Source organism: Dermacentor albipictus, chromosome 1, assembly GCF_038994185.2.
Source record: "Dermacentor albipictus isolate Rhodes 1998 colony chromosome 1, USDA_Dalb.pri_finalv2, whole genome shotgun sequence".
NCBI lineage: Eukaryota > Metazoa > Arthropoda > Arachnida > Ixodida > Ixodidae > Dermacentor > Dermacentor albipictus.
Window position 1 is genome coordinate 464,447,100 of NC_091821.1, and position 24,635 is coordinate 464,471,734.

At 50.8% G+C, this 24,635-nt stretch overlaps 1 protein-coding gene across 4 annotated transcripts in view; it reads left to right on the top strand.

Annotated features, from left to right (window-relative positions):
- Nucleotides 1–24,176, top strand: part of LOC135905628 (scoloptoxin SSD14-like) — a 129,286-nt gene extending 105,110 nt beyond the window's left edge. For 2 of the 4 annotated variants that reach the window (XM_065436584.1, XM_065436586.1), the window contains 2 exons: nt 5,987–6,100; nt 23,977–24,176. In XM_065436584.1, the coding sequence (XP_065292656.1) occupies nt 5,987–6,100; nt 23,977–24,120 (258 nt within the window). In that variant the 3' untranslated portion in view covers nt 24,121–24,176. The remainder of the gene's footprint in view (nt 1–5,986; nt 6,101–23,976) is intronic. The other 2 variants (XM_065436587.1, XM_065436585.1) reach the window with 2 other exon arrangements.
- Nucleotides 24,177–24,635: the final 459 nt, after the last annotated feature.

Consider the following 24,635-nt stretch of genomic DNA (forward strand, 5'->3'; position numbering starts at 1 on the left):
ATCCAAGTCTCCCCGTGATTAAGCAGCAACAGCTCAGAAGTCTGCTTCGACGATACAAAGACTGCTTTTCGACGTCATCAAGGATTCGACAAACACCAGTCGCAAAGCATCGCATAATCACCGAAGAGAGCGCTCGACCACTACGCCAGAGCCCTTACCGAGTTTCGACGCGAGAACGCGAAGCTATAAGACAACAAGTCGACGAAATGCTGCGCGACGACATCATCCAGCCGTCGAAAAGCCCGTGGGCGTCTCCAGTTGTTTTAGTGAAGAAAAAGGACGGAACCCTACGTTTCTGCGTCGATTATCGTCGACTGAACAAAATCACGAAGAAAGACGTATACCCCCTCCCACGGATAGACGACGCATTAGATCGGCTCTGCAATGCTAAATACTTCTCATCGATGGACCTCAAGTCTGGCTACTGGCAAATAGAAGTCGACGAAAGGGATCGCGAAAAGACCGCCTTCATCACGCCAGACGGCCTCTATGAATTCAAGGTTATGCCGTTTGGACTGTGCTCGGCGCCTGCAACGTTCCAGCGCGTGATGGACACGGTTTTAGCAGGATTGAAGTGGCAGACCTGTCTTGTTTACTTGGATGACGTCGTCGTCTTCGCCGGAAATTTCGACGATCACCTTAAGCGGCTTGCGACAGTATTAGAGGCCATCAAGTCATCAGGGCTCACCCTGAAGCCGGAAAAGTGTCACTTCGCTTACGATGAGCTTCTATTCCTAGGCCATGTCATCAGCAAATCTGGAGTACGCCCCGACCCGCAGAAGACAGCTGCCATCGCAAAGTTCCCGCAGCCAATCGACAAGAAGGCAGTGCGCAGATTCCTTGGCATGTGTGCCTACTATAGGCGCTTTGTCAAGGACTTTTCACGCATCGCTGAGCCGCTGACGCAGTTAACTAAATGCGACGTCGAGTTCAAGTGGGAAACGCCGCAGGCCGAGGCATTTCAAGAACTCAAACGACGCATGCAGTCGCCGCCCGTACTTGCGCACTTCGACGATCACGCCGATACCGAAATCCACACTGACGCCAGTAGCCTAGGCCTCGGCGCCGTCTTGGTCCAGAGAAAAGATGGACATGAACACGTGATAGCTTACGCTAGCCGGTCGTTGTCAAAAGCGGAAGGCAACTATTCTACAACCGAAAAGGAATGCCTCGCCATCGTTTGGGCTACAGCGAAATTTCGCCCTTACCTATATGGCAGGCCATTCAAAGTCGTCAGCGACCATCACGCCTTGTGTTGGCTAGCGAATTTAAAGGATCCCTCAGGACGGCTGGCACGGTGGAGCCTCAGACTACAAGAATACGACATCACCGTAACATACAAGTCCGGACGAAAACACTCAGACGCCGATTGCCTATCCCGCGCCCCCATTGACCCGCCGCCGCAAGATGACGAGGATGACGACGCCTTCCTTGGAATAATAAGCGCGGAAGACTTCGCCGAACAACAACGAGCGGACCCGGAACTTAAAGGCCTCGTCGATTATTTGGAAGGGCACACCGACGTTGTCCCCAGGGCATTTAAGCGCGGATTATCTTCCTTCACGCTTCAAGACAGTCTACTCGTGAAGAAGAACTTCTCGCCAGTCCGCGCCAATTACCTTCTTGTTGTCCCGTCAGGACTTCGTCCAGAAGTATTGCATGCCCTACATGACGATCCGACCGCTGGACACCTCGGATTTTCCCGGACACTATCAAGGATACAAGAAAAGTATTATTGGCCGCGCCTGACCACCGACGTCGCCCGTTATGTCAGAACATGCCGAGACTGTCAGCGACGCAAGACACCGCCGACAGGGCCAGCCGGATTACTACAGCCAATCGAGCCCCCTTGCCGACCATTCCAGCAGATCGGGATGGACTTGTTGGGACCCTTTCCGACGTCAACAACCGGAAATAAGTGGATCGTCGTGGCGACGGACTACCTCACCCGCTTCGCTGAAACAAAAGCACTGCCGAAAGGTAGCGCAGCCGAAGTGGCGAAATTCTTTATCGAAAACATCCTGCTGCGACATGGCGCCCCAGAAGTCCTCATCACCGACCGAGGAACGGCCTTTACAGCGGAGCTCACCCAAGCCATTCTGAAATACAGTCAGACAAGGCACAGGAGGACAACGGCTTACCACCCGCAGACGAATGGTCTTACGGAGCGGCTGAATAAGACCCTCGCCGACATGCTAGCGATGTACGTCGACGTCGAACACAAGACCTGGGATGCCGTCCTGCCGTACGTAACATTCGCTTATAACACGGCGGTGCAAGAAACAACACAGATCACGCCGTTCAAGTTGGTTTACGGCAGGAACCCGACGACGACGCTCGACGCCATGCTGCCGCACGTAACGGACGAAGAGAATCTTGACGTCGCTACCTATCTCCAGCGCGCCGAAGAAGCCCGACAGCTCGCCCGCCTGCGAATCAAGAACCAGCAGGGGACCGACAGCCGACACTACAATCTCCGACGACGCTTCGTCGAGTACCAGCCCGGCGACCGTGTTTGGGTATGGACCCCTATACGCCGACGAGGACTGAGCGAGAAGCTTTTGCGTCGCTATTTTGGACCGTACAAGATCATCCGACGTATTGGTGCACTGGACTACGAGGTCGTGCCAGACGGCATTTCGCACTCACAGCGGCGCCGCGCACGATCTGAAGTGGTCCACGTGGTGCGCCTTAAACCATTTTACGGACGCTGATGAACTTCCTTAGTTTGTTGTTTTCTTTGCTACGAGTGCTTTTCTTTGTTACTTTCGTTTGTTTGCAGCATCGGGTCGATGCTTTTTAAGAGGGGGGTAATGACACGTGTACTTATCTTTATCGCGCAACCACGTTTCGCCGCTTAACAACTGTAATCGCAGAGCGAGGGACGCGCCTGCATGTATCCGACGTTTCTGGAAAGTTATCGACGCTTCTATCCGCGTGTCTGTTGTCGCCGAACCTTGTGTTATCAGATTTTATCGCGTGACACGAATGGTGTAGAACTTTGTGGAAGACACGCGGGTCCCATCAGTTAATCTGGAACATTCGACGGCTGATCTATAAAAGCCGACGCGCTTGACCCGCTGATCAGTTTTTCCGACGATCGCCGACCGTGTTCGCCGCTATCGTTGTGCTATAAGTGTAGCCTGTTTTTGTGGGCACAGGTTCGCCCAATAAAAGTTAGTTTTCTCGTTCACAGTATTGCTACTGTGTTATTGCTTCTTTCTTCACCGTCACTACCACGTGACAATATGTTGGTCTTGGCAGGTAAAAGCCGATAATTTAATTAAGGGGGTCAGACATGTTGGAAAAATATCCAAATACCGTCCTTGCACGGGTGTATCAGACTAAACCACCACCAACTACAATGAAGAAACACGTTCATCAAATTCTTCATTCTTACTATCGTCTTTCGAGAACTACACTGCTTCATTTGGGTGGCTGCGCAGTAACACAAACAACCAAAGAACAAATGAGCAACGTCCAAAAGAAAACTATACCCCTCCCTCCCCCCCACCTCCCCCTTCGTCATGGACCTTAAATAAATTTCTAGGTTTCAAATGGGGTGCAATGAGTGCAACATGATATATCGTGTCATGGTATCATTGAGCACTGTGATTGGCACTAAGATCGTAGCTTCGTGTGTCTCCTGATATGTTAATAGGTTTTCGTGATTGCTGGGTGACTTGGATAGTTTCAAAAAATAAACTTTGATTACTCACAATAAAGTGATGGTGTATTTGGCAATAATCCTCGATGGTTTCTGCGACAATTTTTTATATACATTAGTAGTAAACTTGCAGAGCACAGTTTCAGGCTTATATCTGTCTTTCATTTGGAGATGCTAGCCTAATTGATGTGTAGAAAGCTTGAAGACATCAGTTATAGCTTTGTCCTTTGTTGCCAATAATGCTAATAAGATATGCAGACAAAATCAACTGACCATTCCGAGCAATCACGGATGCTTTCCAACGTATATGCTAGCTCTGCCTTTATACAATTAGCCTCATGCACAGTGTTCTAACATGCGGGGTTCTGTATATACACCTGCAACGCTGTTTTACGCTTGGAGAATTCGCTTCGAAATGTAATGATTATAAACATTACCTTGCGTATATTTTAGTCAAATAGACAACAGCTTATATGCATGGTATATTTAAGTGTTAATGTGTAATTTTTTTTAGCATGTCCGACCCGATCCTGGACAAGTTCGCGCCGCCAATACTTTTCCCGTGTAAACCTCGATGAACAATGTTCCAAGCTTTGTGCACCTCTTCTCACACTTCCGAAGTTTATTGCGTAAATTTGAGCACGTTGCACGGCCTCTCACCCAGCTTCATAAGAAAAAAAGCGCCGCTTTTTTGTTTTTTTTGAACTCTCGTCAAGCTACTGCGCTGTCGGAGCTTACTGTGTGGTTTACTTGGCCACCCCTTCTCGTCGACTTCGATGTGCCCGCTCCAATGGAAGTTCACATCGATGCCAATGGATTTGGAATCGGTGCTGTTCTGGCTGAGCGCCTGGACGGACGCGACCGCGGTTTTGCGCACGCTAGCCGTCTTCTTTTACGTTTGAAGCGCAATTACTCCGCTACCAAACGCGAACGCTTTGATTTCGCTTGGGCAGTGGATTCGCCCATTCAGAGTTTGGTCCGGCCATTCACATTCACCACTGACGACCACGCCTTCTACTGGCTGTCTTCCCTAAAATATAATAGTAGGTGACTCCCTCTGTGGGTTCTGCGCTTTTGAGGGTGCTCCTACACAGTCGTGTACTTGACCGGCCGGTTACATGAAGACAGCTGCTTGTTGCGCGATTCAGCGACTTTTCAGAGAGCGGCGAGCGTAATTGTGTGATCTCGCTCAGAGAATAGCTTGTAGAACTTACTAGCAGAACCTCAGCCTCACTTCTTGGACATCTCGCCATTTTCTGAGTACGTTTGTGCTCAAGAATGATGTTTTCTACGGTTACAACATGCGTCCTGGCGGGCTCAACCAGTTCCTGGTCACTCCCGCTCACCTGCGCGGTAGTGCACACGTGCAGATACGCGAGGTTCCTATCGTTGGTCATCTTCGCCTCTTTCCGACCTGCAAAATTGATCCACATCAGTTACTTCGGCCACGGTCCTTATTGTCTCGTTTTCCATTGAGCTGCTACCTTTGACTCCCTGCCAATGTCGCAAAAAAAAACACTACCAGTACTCCCAGCAGGCTGCCGTCAACTCCTGAGGTACTTATAATCCGAGTCATTCCTTAGGCATTGTCTTTATCTCCTTGGCAATTTCCCTGAGTCGGCGGATTTCAATGAAAGGGAACTACGCGATCACAGACGCTCTTCCGAACAGCTCTACAATCGAAGTCTTCCTCGACGAAGATTTTGCTACTTTCCTGTCGCCAATGCTATGTCATGCCGATAACGCGCATGCCATTCGTTACTGGGAAGCACCGGGCTCGCAGCGTTAAAGAAGAGAAATGCGGACAAGACAGATGGCCTTTATTGTTGTGCGGCAAGATACGACTCAAAGGGTCCAAATTTTTCTTAGAGTGTAGTGTGTGGGCTTGTAGATAAGATAATACGTCTCTCCTCAGCACGTCAAAATATTTTCAGCGCTCTTACATGCTCTTCCAACGAATTGTAGTATCTTAGACCTGTGCTCATGCTGGCTTGTATCGCTTCGACATGTCGTAATTTCTTGATCATTAAGTATTGTCCTGAACCATTATTTGGTCATGCTTGCCGTAATTTCCATGCGCGCTCGGGGAAGCCATTGAATTGGTTGTTTGAGCTTCCTTTTAGCAGTAATTCATTTACTGTGTTATTATTGGTCCGCGCGAAGGTCTTATTTGAACAGCTTTACCGTGATACATTTAGAGATACGGAATATATCCATCAGAAAACCTCAAATGAGACATACATACCTATGTAATTATGATATAGGAACACACATGCTTCCTATGTGATTCAAAATAAGCTTCATTTCTATGCTTAATAGGTTGCAATGCGCACACTCTGGCAAGGGAAGAACATCAAGCAAGCCATCGATGAGCCAAGAGTTCACCACCATTTGCTGCCAGCCGGCCTGGAGGTGGAAGAATGGTTTCCTCAGGTGGGCGCACCATTCGAATATATATATATATATATATATATATATATATAGTGCGTGTCATATAAAGCGCATTATCGCGGCTGATCTATAAAGAGAGGAGGGAACCTGGACCAGGTCCCGCTACCTTGGCTTCAGTGGTCTAACAACAAGCACTGTGACCGCACATGGATGCCACGGTGGTTTCATCTTGACCCACCTTTGTGAGCTCGCACTTTTGAACAGAACGTAAGTTGACATGATGATGATGATGATGATGACGATGATGATGATGGTGACAGAATGGTATTGGCGCAAGGGCCAGTTATGGACAAACAGTGTCAAGGTCATGGTAATTGGTTGTCAATGTGACATGGATTGTGGATATTATATGGCTGTAAAACTGCACAAAATAACATTTATGCAAGATATGACCACAGATACAGTGAGGTAGGTAGTGATCATAAAATATTCTGCGAAGTGATGACAACAGGGTGTGAACCTGGGTGAGTTTAAAAAGGGATGTCTAGTTACAGAAAACTAAATCTTGCTGCGTTTGCGACTGAGCATCGAAGGATAAGCCCAGGCGGGAAACTGTATATTTGACACATGCAGTCTCGTGCTTGTAGGCTCGACACTACTTGCAGATTCGGTACTCTGAGAAAGCAGGTTAGTTTCGCCACGGCCGGAAGGTTTGGGAACCCCTAGTATAACGGGCAGGAAATTGAGCTGCTGTAGCGCGGGAACCATATTCCAAACAAACTGGTGTACCAATTTGAGTCACTGAGCATGTGAAGCTGGGTATGTGCCGCTTTTCAATGAGCCTCTTAAAGGCCAACGTGTGTCACGGGGTATGTGCTGCTTCGCAATCAGTCTCTTTAACGCCAGTTTGGCCCACCGTGGTTCCTTAGTAGCTATGGTCTTGGGCTGCTAAGCACGAGGTCATGGGATCGAATCCTGGCCACGGCAACCGCATTTCAATGGGGAAGAAATGCAAAAACATCCGTTTACTTAGGTTTGCACACGTTAAATAATCCCTGGCGGTCGAGATTATTGCGGCGTCCTCACTACGGCGTGGTTTTGCTGCGTAAAACCCCATATCTTCTTTCAGTGAATCGAGCCGACACGTGGCGCACACAGACAACAGGCTTTTTTGCTTCACCTATAAAATCGCTGGTCACGTGTGCGCTTCTGTCATCGTAATATATCGGCTAACCATGGCGTCTTCAACCAGTTTCGCTACGCGCCTCAACATGCCGCCGAAATTCGTGGCCGAGATGCCACCGACTCGTCGCCGAGACCATTCCATCTCGACCGCCGTTCAGACAGTCGCCGTTCTCCTTCTCCACGTCGACAGTCGCTGTCACCTATGCGCAGTCGGCCACCTACTGCGAAGGGAAACTGGTCAGCGCAGTTTCCGAGGCAAGAACTGCAAGTTCATCCAACTGTCTAAGACCTCAGTTCTCACCGCAGAATGTCACTGACGTCCAGGTGGAGGGAGCAGCCGCACAAGCTCTTGTCGGTACCGGGGCCGCCGTTTTCGTCGGCCACGAAAATCTTTATCGTAAGCTGAAAAGCGTCACTACCTCGCTCTCTGGCGTGACGCTCTGCATGCTAGCGCGCAGCGCATTCTTTCTAGAGCTGTATGCACCGGCCGTGTAGTCAATCAAAAGGTTTCGTACATCATCGAGATTTTTGTGTTGCCATCCTGTTCTCAAGGTCGCACCCCTCGTATGGTGCTTCCTGTCACCTCACAGTGCCACTGTTGATTGCTCTCGCACGCAACTGGCCTTTTCGCCACTATGTGGAACACCATCGGTCGGTGCCGACCGCAGTGTTCGCAACGTCTCCGTTGTGATGCTGATACTGATCTACCTCCGGAGGCGTTGGTGCTTGCGACCTGTCGTGTGCTGCTGTGCCAGACTCCACTCCTGGCGTTTACGCCATCTGGCATGCTTGCTCATGGCAAGGACCTATTTCTCCAGTCCGTCGTCCTCACAGTTACGTCTGAACCCGCTTTGATGCCCATGTGTAATCCGCACCCTTACCCACTGACCATACTGCGTGGTCAGACTTTAAATTTTGTGCAAGCTGTCACGTGCATTTAACATCTTGACGTTCACGATGCACCACCCGTTTTCATCTTGACGTCATAACTTCTATCTCACCAACACCGCCTTAAGCAGTTTTCGACTGCGCCATCGACGCAGACATTACGCCACCTCATCACACCCAACTTCTTATAGTCCTTAACAAGTTCGTTTCTTCGTTCGACTGAAACAAAGCATGCATGGGCCGCATGACACGTCTGTCTCATAGCATTGACGCCGGTTCTCATGCCACCTTGCGACAGCCTGCGCATCACGTTTCCGCATAAGAGCGCCGACTTATATCACGAAACAAGTGTACGACATGCTGCAGCGCGTCGTCATTCAGCCTCCTCAAAGCCCTTGGTCATCACGTGTCGGTCTCGTGCGATTCCATGCAGTGGATGTGAAAACCGCTGGATTAGTGCAGGCGTCGATCACCTGACGCGCTACCCCGAGACCGCGACCCTTCTCGCCACGACCGCACGCGACGTTGCGATGTTCATTCTTTGTAACTTCGTCATTCGCCATGGTGCTCCTCGAGAACTACTCAGCGAGAGTGGTCATGTCTTCTTGCCCGAATCAATACAACCCCTTCTTCGCGCGTGCAAAATTATTAACCGGAAATCGACTGGTTTGGCCTCACGGAGTGGTTCAACCGAATGCTCGTCGACATATTGAGGATGTACGTCTCGTCCGACCACACCAGTTGGGGCACCATACTCCCGTTCGTTACCCGCCGTGGTTGCTTTGTGTCTGTGGGGTTCGGCTGCTCAGCACGAGGTCGCGGGATCGCATCCCGGCCATGGTGGCCTCGTTTCGATGGGGGCGAAATGGAGTGCACCTTTAAGAAAGCCCCAGGTGGTCAAAATTTCCCAAGTCCCCCACTATGGCGTGCCTCATAATCGGATCGTGGTTTTGGCACGTCAAACCCCATAATTTAATTTTTTAACTCCCGTTAGCTCCCCTTAACTCCCGTTAGTAGGCAGCGGTTTTTCACTTTCATTTTTGTCTTGTATGGACGCGAGTATTCGTGTCCACTGGATACTATTCTGCCCTGCCGACCTGACACATCTGAGTGCACTACAATTTCAGGAGTCGCCCGATACGCTGGAAAATCTCGCTAGCTGGCTCGTTCGTTGACTATCGAGAAACGGGACCGTCAGAAAACACGACGTGACAGTGATCAGGTCACGCCCACCTTCCCTGCCGGTTCTCTCATTTGACCATGAATACCGCCTCACACCCGCAGTCTTTATTGTAAACTATTTGTGCGGTACCATGGTCAGCGGCGTAGCATCGACTCCACCTAACTTGTGAGCTGTATCGTTCACGCCGTCACACCGTCACCTAACTTTCGTTGTAGAGGTGGCGAGATAGTGCACATTAGCCGTCTCAGGCCGCATCACAAATCTCGCATCGTGTCGGCTCCCTGAGTCGCCAGCATGGCGCCGTTTCGCAACCGGGGCGATGATTGCATGATAGCTACCTGATGACTACCCGTGCGATGATTGCATGATAGTTCCTGCTGTTCGCTGCTGCTAGACTAATTATCACTTGCAGTTAACCTCATTACAAGGCGTTCGATTGCAGTCGGTATTGAGGGCAACGGGCTGGCCATGCTACAATGACGACGCAATTATCACGATGGTGCCACGACGGCCTCACAACCGCGCCATGACGAATACGAAGTGAGCACAGTTGCGTGAGGATAGCGGCACGCCGACGACTGCATGAGTGCGAAACTTTAAAGTGCAGCGCATCGAAAGCACTAGACAAAGGCGCGATCTAAGTTGGTAGCTTAATTAAAATTGTTGCTGTGCTTATCAGGGTTTAGCAAAAGCCGGACTCACAAATTTATTGGTGTATTTCAGACCAATGCTAAATACCAGAATTTTGGCCGCCTTAGATACAGTTTAGAAAGTTGTGGTATTGTGTTTTATTTGGAAGCTACAGGGTCGTAAGCATGATTTTTTTAGATGTTTACACTATTCAATAACATTTGCAAAAATAAACGATCGCCTAAAATCAAAGTGTATGCTATACAGTCGGCATTGATTCATTTTATTTTGATGCAACAACCCCGTTCACGATTGCTGCAGTGGTCACTGATAAAAAAATTTTCAGGTCGGTTAGTGGTCGTGCTATGGCGGCGAAATTCCTCACGAAACGGCGGAAGTACGAACAAAGGCCGATGAAGCTGCGCACATCCTTGACACACTTCGGAACAGGGAAGTGCGTAACAGCATGGAGCTTGCCTGGGTCCGGTTGCACTCCGTTCGCGTCAACGAGATGGCCAAGGACGGTAATCTGGCGACGGCCGAATCGGCACTTCGATGCGTTGAGTTGCAGACCGGCTCGCCGAAAAACGTCCAGGACTGATGAGAGGCGCTCGAGGTGCGTAGCGAACGTTGGGGAGAATACGATAACGTCGTCCAAGTAGCACAAGCACGTGGACCATTTGAAACCGTGAAGAAGGGAGTCCATCATGCGTTCAAACGTGGCAGGAGCGTTACAAAGGCCGAACGGCATCACCTTGAATTGATAAAGACCGTCGGGTGTTACAAAAGCAGTCTTCTCGCGGTCGAGATCGTCCACGGCAATCGGCTAATAGCCGGAGCGGAGGTCAATAGAGGAGAAATAGCGAGCACCGTGGAGGCAGTCAAGGGCGTCATCAATCCAAGGTAGGGGATACACGTCCTTTTTGGTAACCCTGTTAAGGTGCCGATAATCCACGCAAAATCGCCATGAGCCATCCTTCTTTTTTACCAGCACAACCGGTGACGCCCAAGGACTACATGACGGTTCAATAATGTTCTTGGCAAGCATTTTGCGAACTTCTGCGTGAATAACTTGACGCTCAGCTGGTGATACTCTATACGGGCGGCGATGAATAGGAGGGGCATCGCCGGTATTAATGCGATGTTTGACAGATGTAGTTTGGGCTAAAGGACGATCGTTAAAGGCAAAAATATCGTGGTAGGAAAACAGGACGCGGTAGAGTTCACGAGCGTGCTCGGAGGGCAAGGCGGGGGCAATCATTTTCCGTAAGTCAGCGATGGTACAATTTGTCGACTGCGATGGTAGAGGAATATCGGATGAAGTGTCGTCTACTGCAATGGATGCTACTGAGTGATCCTCGAATGAACAAAGCTGGGCCAAAGACATCCCACGTGGCAGCACTTGTGTCGTCAAGCCAAAGTTGACCACTGGCAGGCAGACGCAATTCGCCGTAATAGATAAAACTGTATGGGGTACTGTGATCCCGTGTGTAAGGAGGACGTCTTGCATAGGAGCCGCGATGTAGTGACCGTCGGGGACTGGTGGGGATGACACTAGGTCAACGTAGGTCAGTGCCGAAGGTGGCAAGCGAACGAAGTCGGCGGAACTGAGGCGACCGGGGTGTGGTTAAGCAGGATCCAGAACAGGCAGGTCAAGGCGGAGAGTACTGGGGGAACAATCGATGAGAGCAGAATGTGCGGAGAGGAAGTCTAAGCTGAGGATGATGTCGTGGGGACAGTGGGCGATGACTGTGAATAGCACGATTGTTGAGCGATCAGCGAAGGAGACGCGGGTGGTACACATACCAATTAGGGGGCTGTTCCGCCATCGGCGACACGGACAACAGGCGTCGTGGCGGGCGTGATAATTTTCTTGAGCCGGTTACGAAGGTCAGCGCTCATTACAGACAAATGCGCCCCAGTGTCTATGAGAGCAGACACAGAAACACCGTCGACTTGCACGTCAAGAAGGTTCAGATGAGTGGGCAAAGTCAGCAGAGGATTTGGCGGCGTAGGGAGCAATGCAGCGTCACCTCGAGGCGCTGCATCGTCTAGTTTTCCGGCTGGGAGCGGCGTCCGAAGGTAGTCGGCGAATAGGAGCGACGGGGCTGGGGAGAGCGAGATTGTCGTCGTTGGGGCGAAGGCGAACGAGAATAGGGGCGGTTCGTTGCAGGAGAATCAGTGGCGTCATTATCGGAGCGTGCGGCATAGGGACGAGAAGGGCCACCTGAGGGGCGAGAGTAGGAAGTATAAGTAGACCGGATCGGGGAACTCCAGCGACTACGACAGTGCCGAGAAATGTGCCCGATTCGATGGCAGTGGAAACAAATAGGCTTGTCGTCAGCAGTGCGCCATTAAGATGGGTTGCGGAAACGTGGTGGGTAAGAAGATGCGGGACGGGGCGAAATCAAAGAAGCCGGGCGGGTATCAGGGCGATGGGCCGAGCAGATGGTGTGAAGACCCATGTTTTCAAACTCCTGGCGTACAACTGCCTGGATCAGTGAGACCGTGACTGCAGATGTGTTGGTGGGACTGGAGTCGAAGGCAGCCGGATAGGCGGCCTCGATCTCACGCCGTACGATCCTGGTAACATCGGCATTGTTGTTGGGACAAGGAGCGTCGGCACAGGAAGATGTCACTGGGGTGTGGGGCAGACGGGCAAACTGCTGGTCAATACGTCGGCTTTTGGCGAGTTCCAGGCGGCGGCACTCTTTTATAACAGCATCCACCGTGGCTACGTTGTTGCAAACGAGCAAGTTGAAGGCGTCATCGGCAATGCCTTTGAGGATGTGGGAAACCTTGTCTGACTCAGTCATGTGGGTGTCAACTTTGCGGCACAGAGCCAAGACGTCCTGAATGTACGTGACATAGGGCTCTGTTGACGTCTGCACACGGCCGGAAAGCGCCTTCTGCGCGGCAAGTTGTTGACCGTAGGGGTTGCCGAACAAGTCTCGAAGCTGTGTCTTAAGTGAATCCCAACTGGTGAGCTCATCTTCGTGCGTGCGATACCAAACTCGAGGTGCGCTACCGAGGTAAAAGACTACGTTGGCGAGCACAATAGTAGGGTCCCACCGGTTATTGCGGCTGACGTGTTCATACAAGCGGATCCAGTCATCGACGTCTTCCCCATCTTGGCCCGAGAATACGCCAGGATCACGGGGAGCGGATGATGATGAGCGGGGAGTGATGTAGGTCGTTGAAGTGGCAGCAGGTGTCGGAGATGGCGGAGTCGGGTTGTCGTCGCCGGGAGCCATGAAGGAAGGCTCGACGTTCCGTCCACTGCGAAGCTCCGTGACGAGGTACGGGGAACGTCCACCTCCACCAGATATGTTACGTAGGAAGACGCAGACGAAAAGCTATGTACAAATATATATACTAGGAAAATACGCTGCGCTTGGCCAAGAGGCAACAGCCCCCGCTAGCTTCTAATCGTCGTCGTCGTCTTCACACTGCTGGCCTTTCGTGATCGCACAAATTGTGCCGTAGCCATATGATATATTTAGGTAGAAACTCCTTAATAAACCTTCTTCTTGAATGCTTATTTCTACTTCGAAGTCTTTTTTGCGAATACATTACTAAAGCAAAGACTTCGTTTTACTACTATATTCCGACCCCTGACTAATTTTATTGTCAAACGTTCGAGATTCTTGCCGTGGAGGGGTAAACCTCTATGGCGCCGGTGGAGACACATGGAGGGAAGAAAAAAAAGCTAGAAGAGAGTGCCTCATGACAGTATTGAAGCCTAGTCATCAAAAAATATGAATGTGGGCCGTCATCACGCGATAAGCAAGCAGTAGCTTATACTCACCTCGCTATGGTTGTGTCTGCTTCGGTTTTATAATCTTGCCCATGGAAGGTAAGAAGGCGGAGGGATGAAAGTATGCAAGAAAAAACTGCGCAGGTCCGATGCCTGTGCCGCAAACAGCGAGAACGCGAAACTTTCGAGGCGTTTGCGTCGACGTCTTTGCTGGACACTGGTGCATGACATTATTTACTGCACAGCGCTAACGTTTTCTTTTGGCTTTCCGCTTCTTATGCGTGAACTGCATGAAATGTCGTTTTCCCAAATATCCTAGCTGTCCACTCTAAGTGCTGCTCTCGCACTTCATATTGGACACGCTTCGCCACCTAGTGGCGTTGCCGATAAGCCCGCACGTGGCATTCGAGACGAGAAGCGTGGTGATCTGGTGCGTGCGGACGCTGAGGATTGTTCTCTCGCTTGCCGCATACTCAGTGGCACATACGCAGTGGCCCAAGCTGGCGAGAAGATCATTGAAGAGCGGCAGTGCAAACCTAGTGCCTTTGTGGCGCAGCCTGCTAATACTTTGGGCTGACGTCTTTCAGGAACCCTTGCGACATGGATTCGATTCCGCTCAGCATGAGATAAATTTAAGGGATCGTTTTCAGCCTTTTAGAGTGGCCCATTCCCTGTGGTATATACCTAGCTACTCAAGTTGACGTCAAAGACGTTTATTCAAAAGCGGCACTCACTGAATGTCACATGCTCTACGACACAAGTTGGCATCAAAGAGGTTCACTGAAGACAAGCTCAGAGAGACGCATGCCCAGTGTTACAAGTCGGCGTCAAAGAGTTTCTTCGAAAAGCAGTACCTAACCAGTTCCTCATCTACAGTGACCTATGTCGGCGTGAAAGAGGTCTGTTGAAACCCGGCACATACTCAGGGACCCATCTTTGTCGGACGGTTGGTTTTTCGACCACGGGCTACCCAGTAACCCAGGCGGGCGGGAAACTGTTGGGTACAAACGTAGATAGATAGCCTTCAGATAGTGCGTGAAGCATCCTAATAATGCGAAAGCATTAGTACAGATAAGCTAATCAGTTAATTAACTCAGAAAAAAATCATTACAAGAAAGCAATATATTAGAAGGATGCAACCGATTCCACTCGCAAATCGTTTTCGTAAAGAAGGACGCGCCAAATAATTATGTTTTACAGGATTTTTAGCTTACTTTAAACGTGTGGTCAAACCGCTGAGATAGGTTGCATGGTTCCCTCAAATTATATTCCCTCTAGATGCCAACAGTTGAATAGTAAATGATGTGGAAAAATTTCTGGCGAAGTTCACGACGACGATGGTCCAAACTGTCGTATTTCCTAAAATCTTTTTGTACGGGTAACTTTGAAGTTTCTGTCATATTGTCAGCAGATAAATCGAGCTACTAAATTCAGCGCCCTTCGTACTTTAGCGTTGTCGCGCATAATTGCTGGGTTCCAGACAAGGCACGTATAGTCAAGGACAAATCTCATCATCGTCATCATCAGCCTGGTTACTCCCACTGCAGGGCAAAGGCCTCTCCCATACATCTCCAACAACCCCGGTCATGTACTAATGGGGGCCATGTCATCCCTGCAAACTTAATCTCGACCGCCCACCTAACTTTCTGCCGCCCCCTGCTACTCTTCCCTTTCCTTGGAATCCAGTCCGTAACCCTTAATGACCATCGGTTATCTTCCCTCCTGCCCATGCCCATTTCTTTTTCTTGATTTCAACTAAGATGTCATAATCTCGCGTTTGTTCCCTAACCCAATCTGCTCTATTCTTGTCCCTTAACGGTACACCCATCACTCCTCTTTCCATAGCTCGTTGCGTCATCGTCAATTTAAGTGGAAATCTTTTCGTAAGCCTCCAGGTTTCTGCCCCGTAGGTGAGTACTGGTAAGACACAGGTTATATATACTTTTCTCTTGAGGGATAGTGGCAACCTGCTGTTCATGATTTGAGAATGCCTGCCAAACGTACCCCAGCCCATTCTTATTCTGATTATTTCAGTCTCATGATCTGGAGGTGCCAGTAGGCGGTGAAGACCGGCTCCCGCTTCTGAAAATGATTTCGGTGATTTAATTTGAGCCCAGGTCGACTGTTTTAGTGCCAATTGACTCTTTAAGTTGTTGCGATCCCGTAGACACCTCGACTCTTGAAGGTGGGTGGCCTTGTTGCGATTTTATCGGCCTTTTCCGTCCAGGCTACGCCGCTGCGACGCTAACCCTTGCCGCACTTGTGTTAGCGCGGCGAAGTGCTGCTGCGGCGCCAACTCTTCTCGTCAGTGTCTGCCGTGATGGAATGCGAAGTGGAAGGGGAGTTTCTGACTCCCGAGGAATTTTCCAAGGATCGCGCATGGCAAACAGTTGCTGCAAGGCGCTCCGGAGCCAAATCGGCGCCCGTCGAGTGAGTTGGTGCCGATTCTACCGGCGCTAAGCCAAATGACAACGCGACCGCGAAGGGTCACCGAGACCGCAGCAGCGCTAAAGCCAAAATTATTCGGGGTGAAAGGATGCCTCCGTTGCCCAAAGAAGACGCGAAGAACATCGTCAGGCCGAAGGGAGGTCTGAACATCAGCAAGGTCGGACCGACAGTTGTGGCCGAGGCCATATGGAACGCAGTCGGTTTCGACGAGGCGAAGCGGGACTCGGACAGGATGTGCCCGAATTTCCAACAAAATATCATGGTCATCAGCACCCCCAGCAGAGAGAATGCGACCCTCTACGTCAGGGTCGAGTGCATCGCTGTTGGCGGCCAGCAGCACGAGGTGAATGCGTACGAGGCAGCGCCCAACTCTACGTGCAAAGGCGTCATCCGCGGCATCGCACCGAGTGAAGGCCCGGAGGAGCTCGATCGCAAGATTGTCAACTCGAAGAACCCGCTGGCCTTGGGAGCCAAACGAATCAAGAGCACGGGCACCATGGGTGTGGTCTTCGACGGCTACAAGGTGCCAAACTACGTGTCGCACGGTGGCACACTTGTCAGGTGTGCATTATATAGGAAGCAAGTGGAGGTGTGCTACGCCTGTGGCCGCCTCTGGCATCGAGCGGACGTCTGCCCCTCGCCGGACGACCCTATGTGCAGGGGTTCCGGCATCGCCAACCCGGACGAACAACACAAGTGCGACCCCAAATGCAGCCTGTGCGGAGGCCGACACTTCACCGCTGCCAAGGAATGCAAGCAGAGGTACCAGACGCCGTACCTCGTCAGACGCAGACGCAGGGACCGATCCCGAGCCAATAGAAGCAAGTCTCCGGCCCTCGCCATGGGCGAGCGACAACTCCCGGCCGCCGCCGGTCGCTCCGCGGCTCGCGGGAGCTATACATCCAGGAGCCCCTCTCCGCCTTCCGGACGCCGTTCCAGGCCCAGGGGAAGATCCCGGTCCAGGGGCAGATCTATGTCCAGGGGCAGATCCGGAAGCCGCTCCAGGAGCCGCTCTGTCTCGAGGGCCCGGTATGGGTCCAGTGCCGGCCAGCAGAGGAAGAGAAAGTCGACGCTATCGTGGGCAGATATGGTTGCTGGCGGCGCCCGCGCGAGATCCTACCGGGGTCCACGCGACCCGCTTCCAGAGCAATCCAGGGACGCCGAGGTAGCGCGCCTTATGAAGGAAAACGCGGGCTTAAAAGAAATGATCAGAAATATGGCTAGTGAAATGATAGAGATCAAGAAATTGGTAATCAGTCAGAGTGCTACATCCAACGCGTCGGCGCCGACCGCCACAGAAGCACCAGTTCCAGCCTGCGACTCGGCCGGCACCGCCAAACGTAGGGCAGTTTCCAGTAAGGACGATTCAGATTCGCAAACTTGTGAGATCAAAGGCATGCTGGCCACGCTCACTAAGAGTGTGCAGCAGTTACAACAAGGCTTAGCACAGGTGCAAGTCGCCCTTGGAGACCCGAGGAGAGGCCCAGGCGCGCTGGCCGATCGCATGGACGCCCTCGAGCGTCTGGTGATACCGAATAATACGTCCATAACTCCGATGCAGGTTGTTGTTCCGAACGCGTCGGGGACTCAAATCAGGGCTACGAGCACACCGGCACGTCAGAGTGGGGGGAACTTCTTGCGTGCACCTGTGCTTACAGCGGGTACCCCGGACACTTTATCTAATCATGGATAGTTCCAAAGAGGAGTTCAAAATTTGGCAATGGAACTGCAGGGGGTACTCCAATAAGAGGGCTCCTTTGCAGCAATATTTAAGATCGCTACCTAACAAACCACAAGTAATAGCATTACAGGAAACCCTCGTCTTTGCCGCATCCCTCTCTGGTTATCGTGCCGTCTCCGTGCAGGGCGAAGGTCGGGGAGTGTGCACGTTCATTGACAGGAGGCTTACTACTTGTCTCACGACCTGAAGCTGGCGAGTTGCAAGGTCGAATACGTCACGGCGGAGGTTGTGCTCAACACGACACAACACAACCAGCGAAGAAACAGCGTGTTTATTCTCAACATCTACAGCAATCCTAGGCACTCGCAACAGCAGTTCAAAACGATACTCAAGAAGTCCGTCGACCTGGCCGGCACCCATCCCTTGGTCGTCGTCGGAGATTTCAACGCACCGTACGGCATGTGGGGGTACGTCTACGACACGAGCAAGGCCCGGGGTCTGTGGCAGAACGCCAACGAAATGGACCTCACGCTCATCACGGACAAGGCGTTCCCCACCCGAATCGGCAACTCGGTGAGCCGGGACACCACCCCCGATCTGGCGTTCGTGAAGAACGTCGAGGGAGCCGAGTGGAGCAACACCGCAATAAATTTTGGTAGCGACCATTATGCGCTCGAGACCCGCTTCGAAGTCACCCGAAGTAAATCCAGGGAATTCACTGTCATGGACTGGGACCTTTTTCGCAAGCTCCGCGGCAACGACAGCGCACCCGTCCCCAATGACCTGGAAGATTGGTGCGAGCGAATCAAGAGTGACGCCGAGTCATCCACTAAGAATATCGTCAGCGACTTGGAGGTAAACAAGATAGACAGTAGGCTGGCCATCTGATCGAGACCAAGCAGGCGCTGCTTCTAAGATCGAAAGGACAAAGGTTTAACGAAGATTGAGTAAAAAGATCTCCGAGCTTAACAATGCCATCGAAGATCACTGTCGGACCCTCGGCAAGCAGCAATGGGACGAGGTCTGTGACTCGCTAGACGGGCAGATACGTAACGGCAAGTCCTGGGGCATGCTTAAACATCTCCTCGACGAGGGCAGTACCAGATTCAGTCAGAGACATACGCTCGCCAGAGCCCTGCACGAAGCTACCACATCCTGTTCCGGGGACGAGCTGGTTGCCAAGCTCATGGAGAAATACCTTCCCATAAAGCGTGGAAACGAGGAATACCGGTTTCCTGACTACCTCGGCCCAAGCCGTCCGGAATTGGACGAAGACTTTACCGTGGGGGAAATTAAGCAAGCCATTTTCGCGCTCAAGGAGAAGTGTGCACCAGGTGCCGACAGAATCACCAACAAGATGCTGCGGAACCTTGACGACGGTTCGATCGCATACCTCACCGAGAAGATCAACGAAACCTGGAAAAACGGCAGCGTCCCAGAGCAATGGAAGACCGCCAACGTCGTCCTGATCCCCAAACCCGGCAAGGCTCCGAACGTGGACAACCTCCGACCGATCTCTCTCACCTCCTGCGTTGGGAAAGTGGCGGAGCATGTCGTCCTCAACAGACTAAACAGATATCTCGAAGAGAACAACATCTATACTCACAACATGATTGGCTTTCGTGCCGGCCTCTCGTCGCAGGACGCCGCGAAGATGATCAAACATCAAATCATCGACGGCAGTACCAGAGACACCAGGGCCCAGCTCGGACTCGACCTCGAGAAAGCGTCTGACAACGTTCTCCACGAATACATTCTGGCCTCCGTGGCAGACCTCGAGCTGGGCCCCAGACTATATAACTACGTCCGTTCGTTCCTGACGGGGAGCAAAGCGAAGCTGCGGATCGGCGACTGCGGATCGACGGATCGGCGATCGGCGTGCCCCATCGGCCCAGGAGCACCTCGTCTCCGACGAGGTGCTCCTGGGCCCATGGGGCACGCCGCAAGGCTGGGTCATTTTTCTTGCACTCTTCAACATCTGCATGATCGGCCTCTCGAGGAATCTGGCCCAAGTTGAAGGTATCAAACACACCATCTACGCAGACGACCTCACTATCTGGTGCACCGGCGGTAGCGAAGGGCAAGTGGAAAGCGCCATGCAAGAGGCGGTAGGCGACACGGGGCAGTACCTGCTACCCACCGGACTCAGATGCTGCCCGACGAAATATGAGCTTCTCCTTTATAGAATAGAAAAAGGGCGCAGACCCAAGGGCTGGAAACCGGTCTCGGAAAGTGACATTCACCTGTTCACTGAGAGCGGTGACCCGATACCCAGGGTCGACACTATCAGACTCCTGGGTATGTTTATAGAATCACGCGGCGGCAATGGCACTGCGTTACGCAAGATAATAGCGAAAACCGACAATGCTTTTCGCCTTGTCCGAAGGGTCACGAACAGACATCGTGGCCTCAAAGAGGACAACCTGCTTCGGCTCATCAACGCCTTTGTGCTGTGTCACTTCACCTACACGGTGGCCATGCACAACTGGCTCAGAGCCGAACGGGAAAAGCTTAATGCCCTCATTAGAAAATTTTTCAAGAGAGCCCTCGGGCTGCCCGTCGGAACGCATACAGAGGACCTCCTTCGGCTCGGCATACACAAAACCATGGAGGAGATAGCCGAGGCTCAGGAACGGGCCCAGCTAAGTCGGCTGTCCACCACGCCGGCCGGCAGGCGAATCCTCGAGGAGATCGGACTCGCACCAACCAAGAACTTGGCTGAAGACACCCAAATCCGCAGAGAAATAGGGGAGAAGATCGTGGTCGCCCTTTGCCCCGCAACGTTCATCCCGTTCACAACGCAGGTCGTCGCAAGGCAGGAGCATTGAATATGCTAAAGCAAGTAAACAGGGACAAAATCGCAGCAAGCTTCGTGGACGCAGCTGCATACCGAGATGGCAAGGCTTTTGCGGTTTCCGTCGTTGACACGCTGAGCAAAGTTATCAACTGTGCTTCCGTCTGGACGACGAACCCAGAGGTGGCCGAGCAAGTGGCCATTGCACTCGCCATGCAAGACGGTCGGAGAGACAGGGTGTATAGCGATTCGAAAGCCGCCATCAGGGCATTCCAGAAAGGCCGGGTAGCCCGGCAGGTAGTTCAAATTCTGAAAGGCGCCAAACACGGCAACACCTCCATGCACTCGATCCTTTGGTTCCCTGCACACGTTGGGGCGATTGAGGGGGCTCCTCTGAACCTCAACGAGGCTGCCCACGAGGCTGCGCGTGGCTTTACCGACCGCGCTGCCCTCGGGTCGGGCGACTCTCTCCCCGGACACCGAGACGCTCCTCTCACACACAACGAAATCACTAAATTCTTCTACTTAGAGAGAAGGGTTTTCCCCCCGCCTCACTCCAAGTTAAGCACGCCGCAGGCGGTCACACTAAGACTTCTGCAAACGAACTCGTACCCAAATCCGGCGTCCCTTAATAGCATATATCCCGAGATTTATCCGAATTGTTCTTGCGTGGCCTGTGGTGAGGTAGCTACGTTGCCTGATATGCTCTGGGAGTGCTGGTCACTGGACCCGAAGTTCACCAAGGAAGAGTGGGACGCCCTCCTGCGAAGTCCCGTCTTTGAGGATCAAATCCTGGTTGTCCAGCGCGCCCGCGATCGGGCCGGCAGACTAGATCTGTCAGTCCCGTCGTGGGATTAGCCAGGTGCGCGTTTTATCGCGCTTTGCTGGACCAAATAAAAGTTTATTCACTCACTCACTCACTCATGATCTGGATCCGCGGTCACTACCAGCCCTAAATAGATGTATTCCATTACCACTACCAGCGCCTAGCTACCCATCTTAAACTGATGTTCTCTTCTGAGGCTGTTAAACATTGCTTTAGTTTTCTGCAGATTAATTTTTACTCCCACTCTTCTGCTTTGCCTCTCGAAGTCAGTGAGCATGCATTGCAGTTGGTCACCTGAGTTACTAAGCAAGGCAATATCATCAGCGAATCGCAAGTTACTAAGGTCTTCTCCATTAACCGTTATCCCCAATTCTTCCCAATTCAGGTCACCTAAAACCTCCTGTAAACACGCTGTGAATAGCATTGGAGGGATCGCATCTCTCTGCCTGACGCCTTTCAGGACAAATATCACGTGTGTCTAATAAAGGAGCTCGCTGGAAGTCTTTGCAAATATCTTTGCAGTTCGGCGAAAAGACCTGAGTATCTGGCCCGCTTTACCTAATGCGTAGTCAACATGACGTTGCCAATGAAATTATGCATAAATTTCTAGGTATGTATACTCTAATACCTTATGTGTTGCAATCTAATAGTGGTGTGACAAGTCTGAGGAGCCATCTCTTCTCTAGGTCATTCCACGAAATCTGTGTTATTTAGGTTCGACTGCATGCGCCATCGCATGCACCAGTCATTACTTTTGTTGATATCTCTCTGCATACAAATTTCATCCTGAGCAATATTGATTTTCCTATACAATATGCTGTCGTCTGCGAAAATTCTCTTTCGGTACTGTAAGTTATATTATTAACGCACAATAAAAACAACAGTGGCCACAAAACAGAGCCTTGGAAAAGTCTGAATTTACTTTGGTTGAACTGGACTGGACACAAATAAAAACAACGAACTGGTGACACGATGCCACGCAATCAGCAACCCATAAAATCACCTGAGGAATTATATTATATGCGGTACTTTTTCCCAGAGGTAAGGCTAGCGTTATTATATGCAATGCCTTCTTGAAACCTTAGAATTCGCAATCCACTCAATTTTTATTGTCTAATGCACACGATATATCATGCTCAAATCCGGGCAGTCAAGCCTTCGCGAAAGCCTTGCTATCGAGGCGTGAGCAGTGAATACTGATTAATATGATGTATAATGCTGTAATATATGTTTTAGAATTTCGTATGCGACACAAGTACGATATATTGGCCTGAAGTTAGACACTGCGCACGGAGGGCCTGTTATAAAGATCGGTATTACTACTCAAGGAAGAATGGCGTAAACGCCCGAGGGCGAGATAGAAAACACCGACGAGTGCAGACTGGCAACAATGGTTTACCTTGAAAAATACGCAATTTATATACCCTGGCATAAACACGTGTAGCAGCTTAAATATTAGTGGGTAAATAATCAATTTCTAGTTTGCACAGACTCGCCGGTTGGCCTCGAGACCGCACATGTCACCGGTCTTAGGAATAAAGAATGCTTCGGCAATCTCCTTCGCTACCCTATCTTTGTGTCTTGACAGCATCTGGTTTTTAGCAACGGTTTGCACTTACATTCCTTGCAACGTAGGCACCGATTAGAAGACTGCGGCCCTTAAAAAGAAGCTCTTTGTTCCATTAAAGGATTGTTGAAACATCGTCCTGTTTGTCCAATGTGCCACTTCCCGCAGGACAGCAACTGCGTCACCGTCATGCAATCGTGGTCGTGCCGTCGTCGCGATGCCGTCGTGGATGCTCCCTCGTCGTCATTCCAGCTTCGTCATCCTATTCCCTCCATGCCCTCTTCGTCACGCCTACGTCATCTAGCCACAGTCGTCACACGCTCCTCAACATCCCATTGTCCTCCTGCCGTCGTTGGCACGCTGTGGTCGTTATACCATCGTCATCATTTCAGAATCGTCATCCCGTTGTCGTTATTCCGTCGTCGTCATACCACCTTCGTCGTTCCATTGACGTCACAGTGTCGTCCTCGTGTCGTCATGATTAGAACCGACCGTGGCGAGCGTGTGTCATAGCAAATTGGGCCGACCCCGCACGTAGCTGAACCAATGGAAATCTCAAAATCACCCCTATAGAGTCTAAATAAAGGTGTCTTCAGCAATAGTTCTTGACGCTACATTGCGAGAATGCTAATCACATTGACGCGATAGTCGTCGTGATGGGTAGGGTTGAATCTCTTTTTACCCCATCACTGTGTAACCAACTAGCAGAAAAGTCTGATCTGTATAACATTTTTTTGCAACATTATGTTTTTGAAAGTGCACCCTGGAACATTTGGATGGTGAGTAAGACAGCGATAAAAAAATCGGCACCTGAGTGTTTAAAGAGCTTTGATCAGACAATTCTGCAAGAAAATTACGCGCTAAATGTTTTTTTTTATTTTTAAGTTACATTTTTGGGCTCGTGATCTAAGCTGTAAGCCGTTCAGTTTATAGCTATTTCAGCTTTTTTTCTTTTTCAGAGATACGTGAGCGATTTGAAGAAAAAAGGACACAAAAAATCCAAGCAATCCATGCAAACCGTTATCAGCGGCATCCACAAGCGAGATGGCCGACTCTACGCCAACACCGATTTCAGGAAGGGTAGCACTGTCGACGGGGAGTGATGCATAGCATGCCGTGCTTAACCAGTGCAGATCCATGGAAAATAAATATTGTCCCACAATGAGCTCTCTGGTGTTCCAGTTTTTGCATTAGCTCCAAGCAATTATAGTTCATCGGAGCAGGAGGAGGCGAGATTAAGCATTTAGCTTATAAGCTTCCTGTATTTTATTTAATTATGAATTAGGTGCCTGTTGCATGGGCTCCTATATTTAATGAACAAATTTCCAAAGGTGAGTGTCTTTTTCCAGAAGGATCTTTTTCGGACACCTCATCACCAATTTACTGCTTGCACTTTTCTTTGGCAGTTTGGGATAAGAATGGGTGCGCAGCTTTCTTTCGCGTTCACCGAATAAGGTGCGTTTTTTTATTCCACGCTACAGCCAAAGCCTAAATTTAGCGACCATAACACGCGCAGTTGTCAGTCGGGGCCAGCCGTACCCAAAATTTATTTTATAGAGGGGTTTCGCGGTAACAACGGTGGCTATTAGGAAAGATTTCTATTCAGCTGTTCTCACGT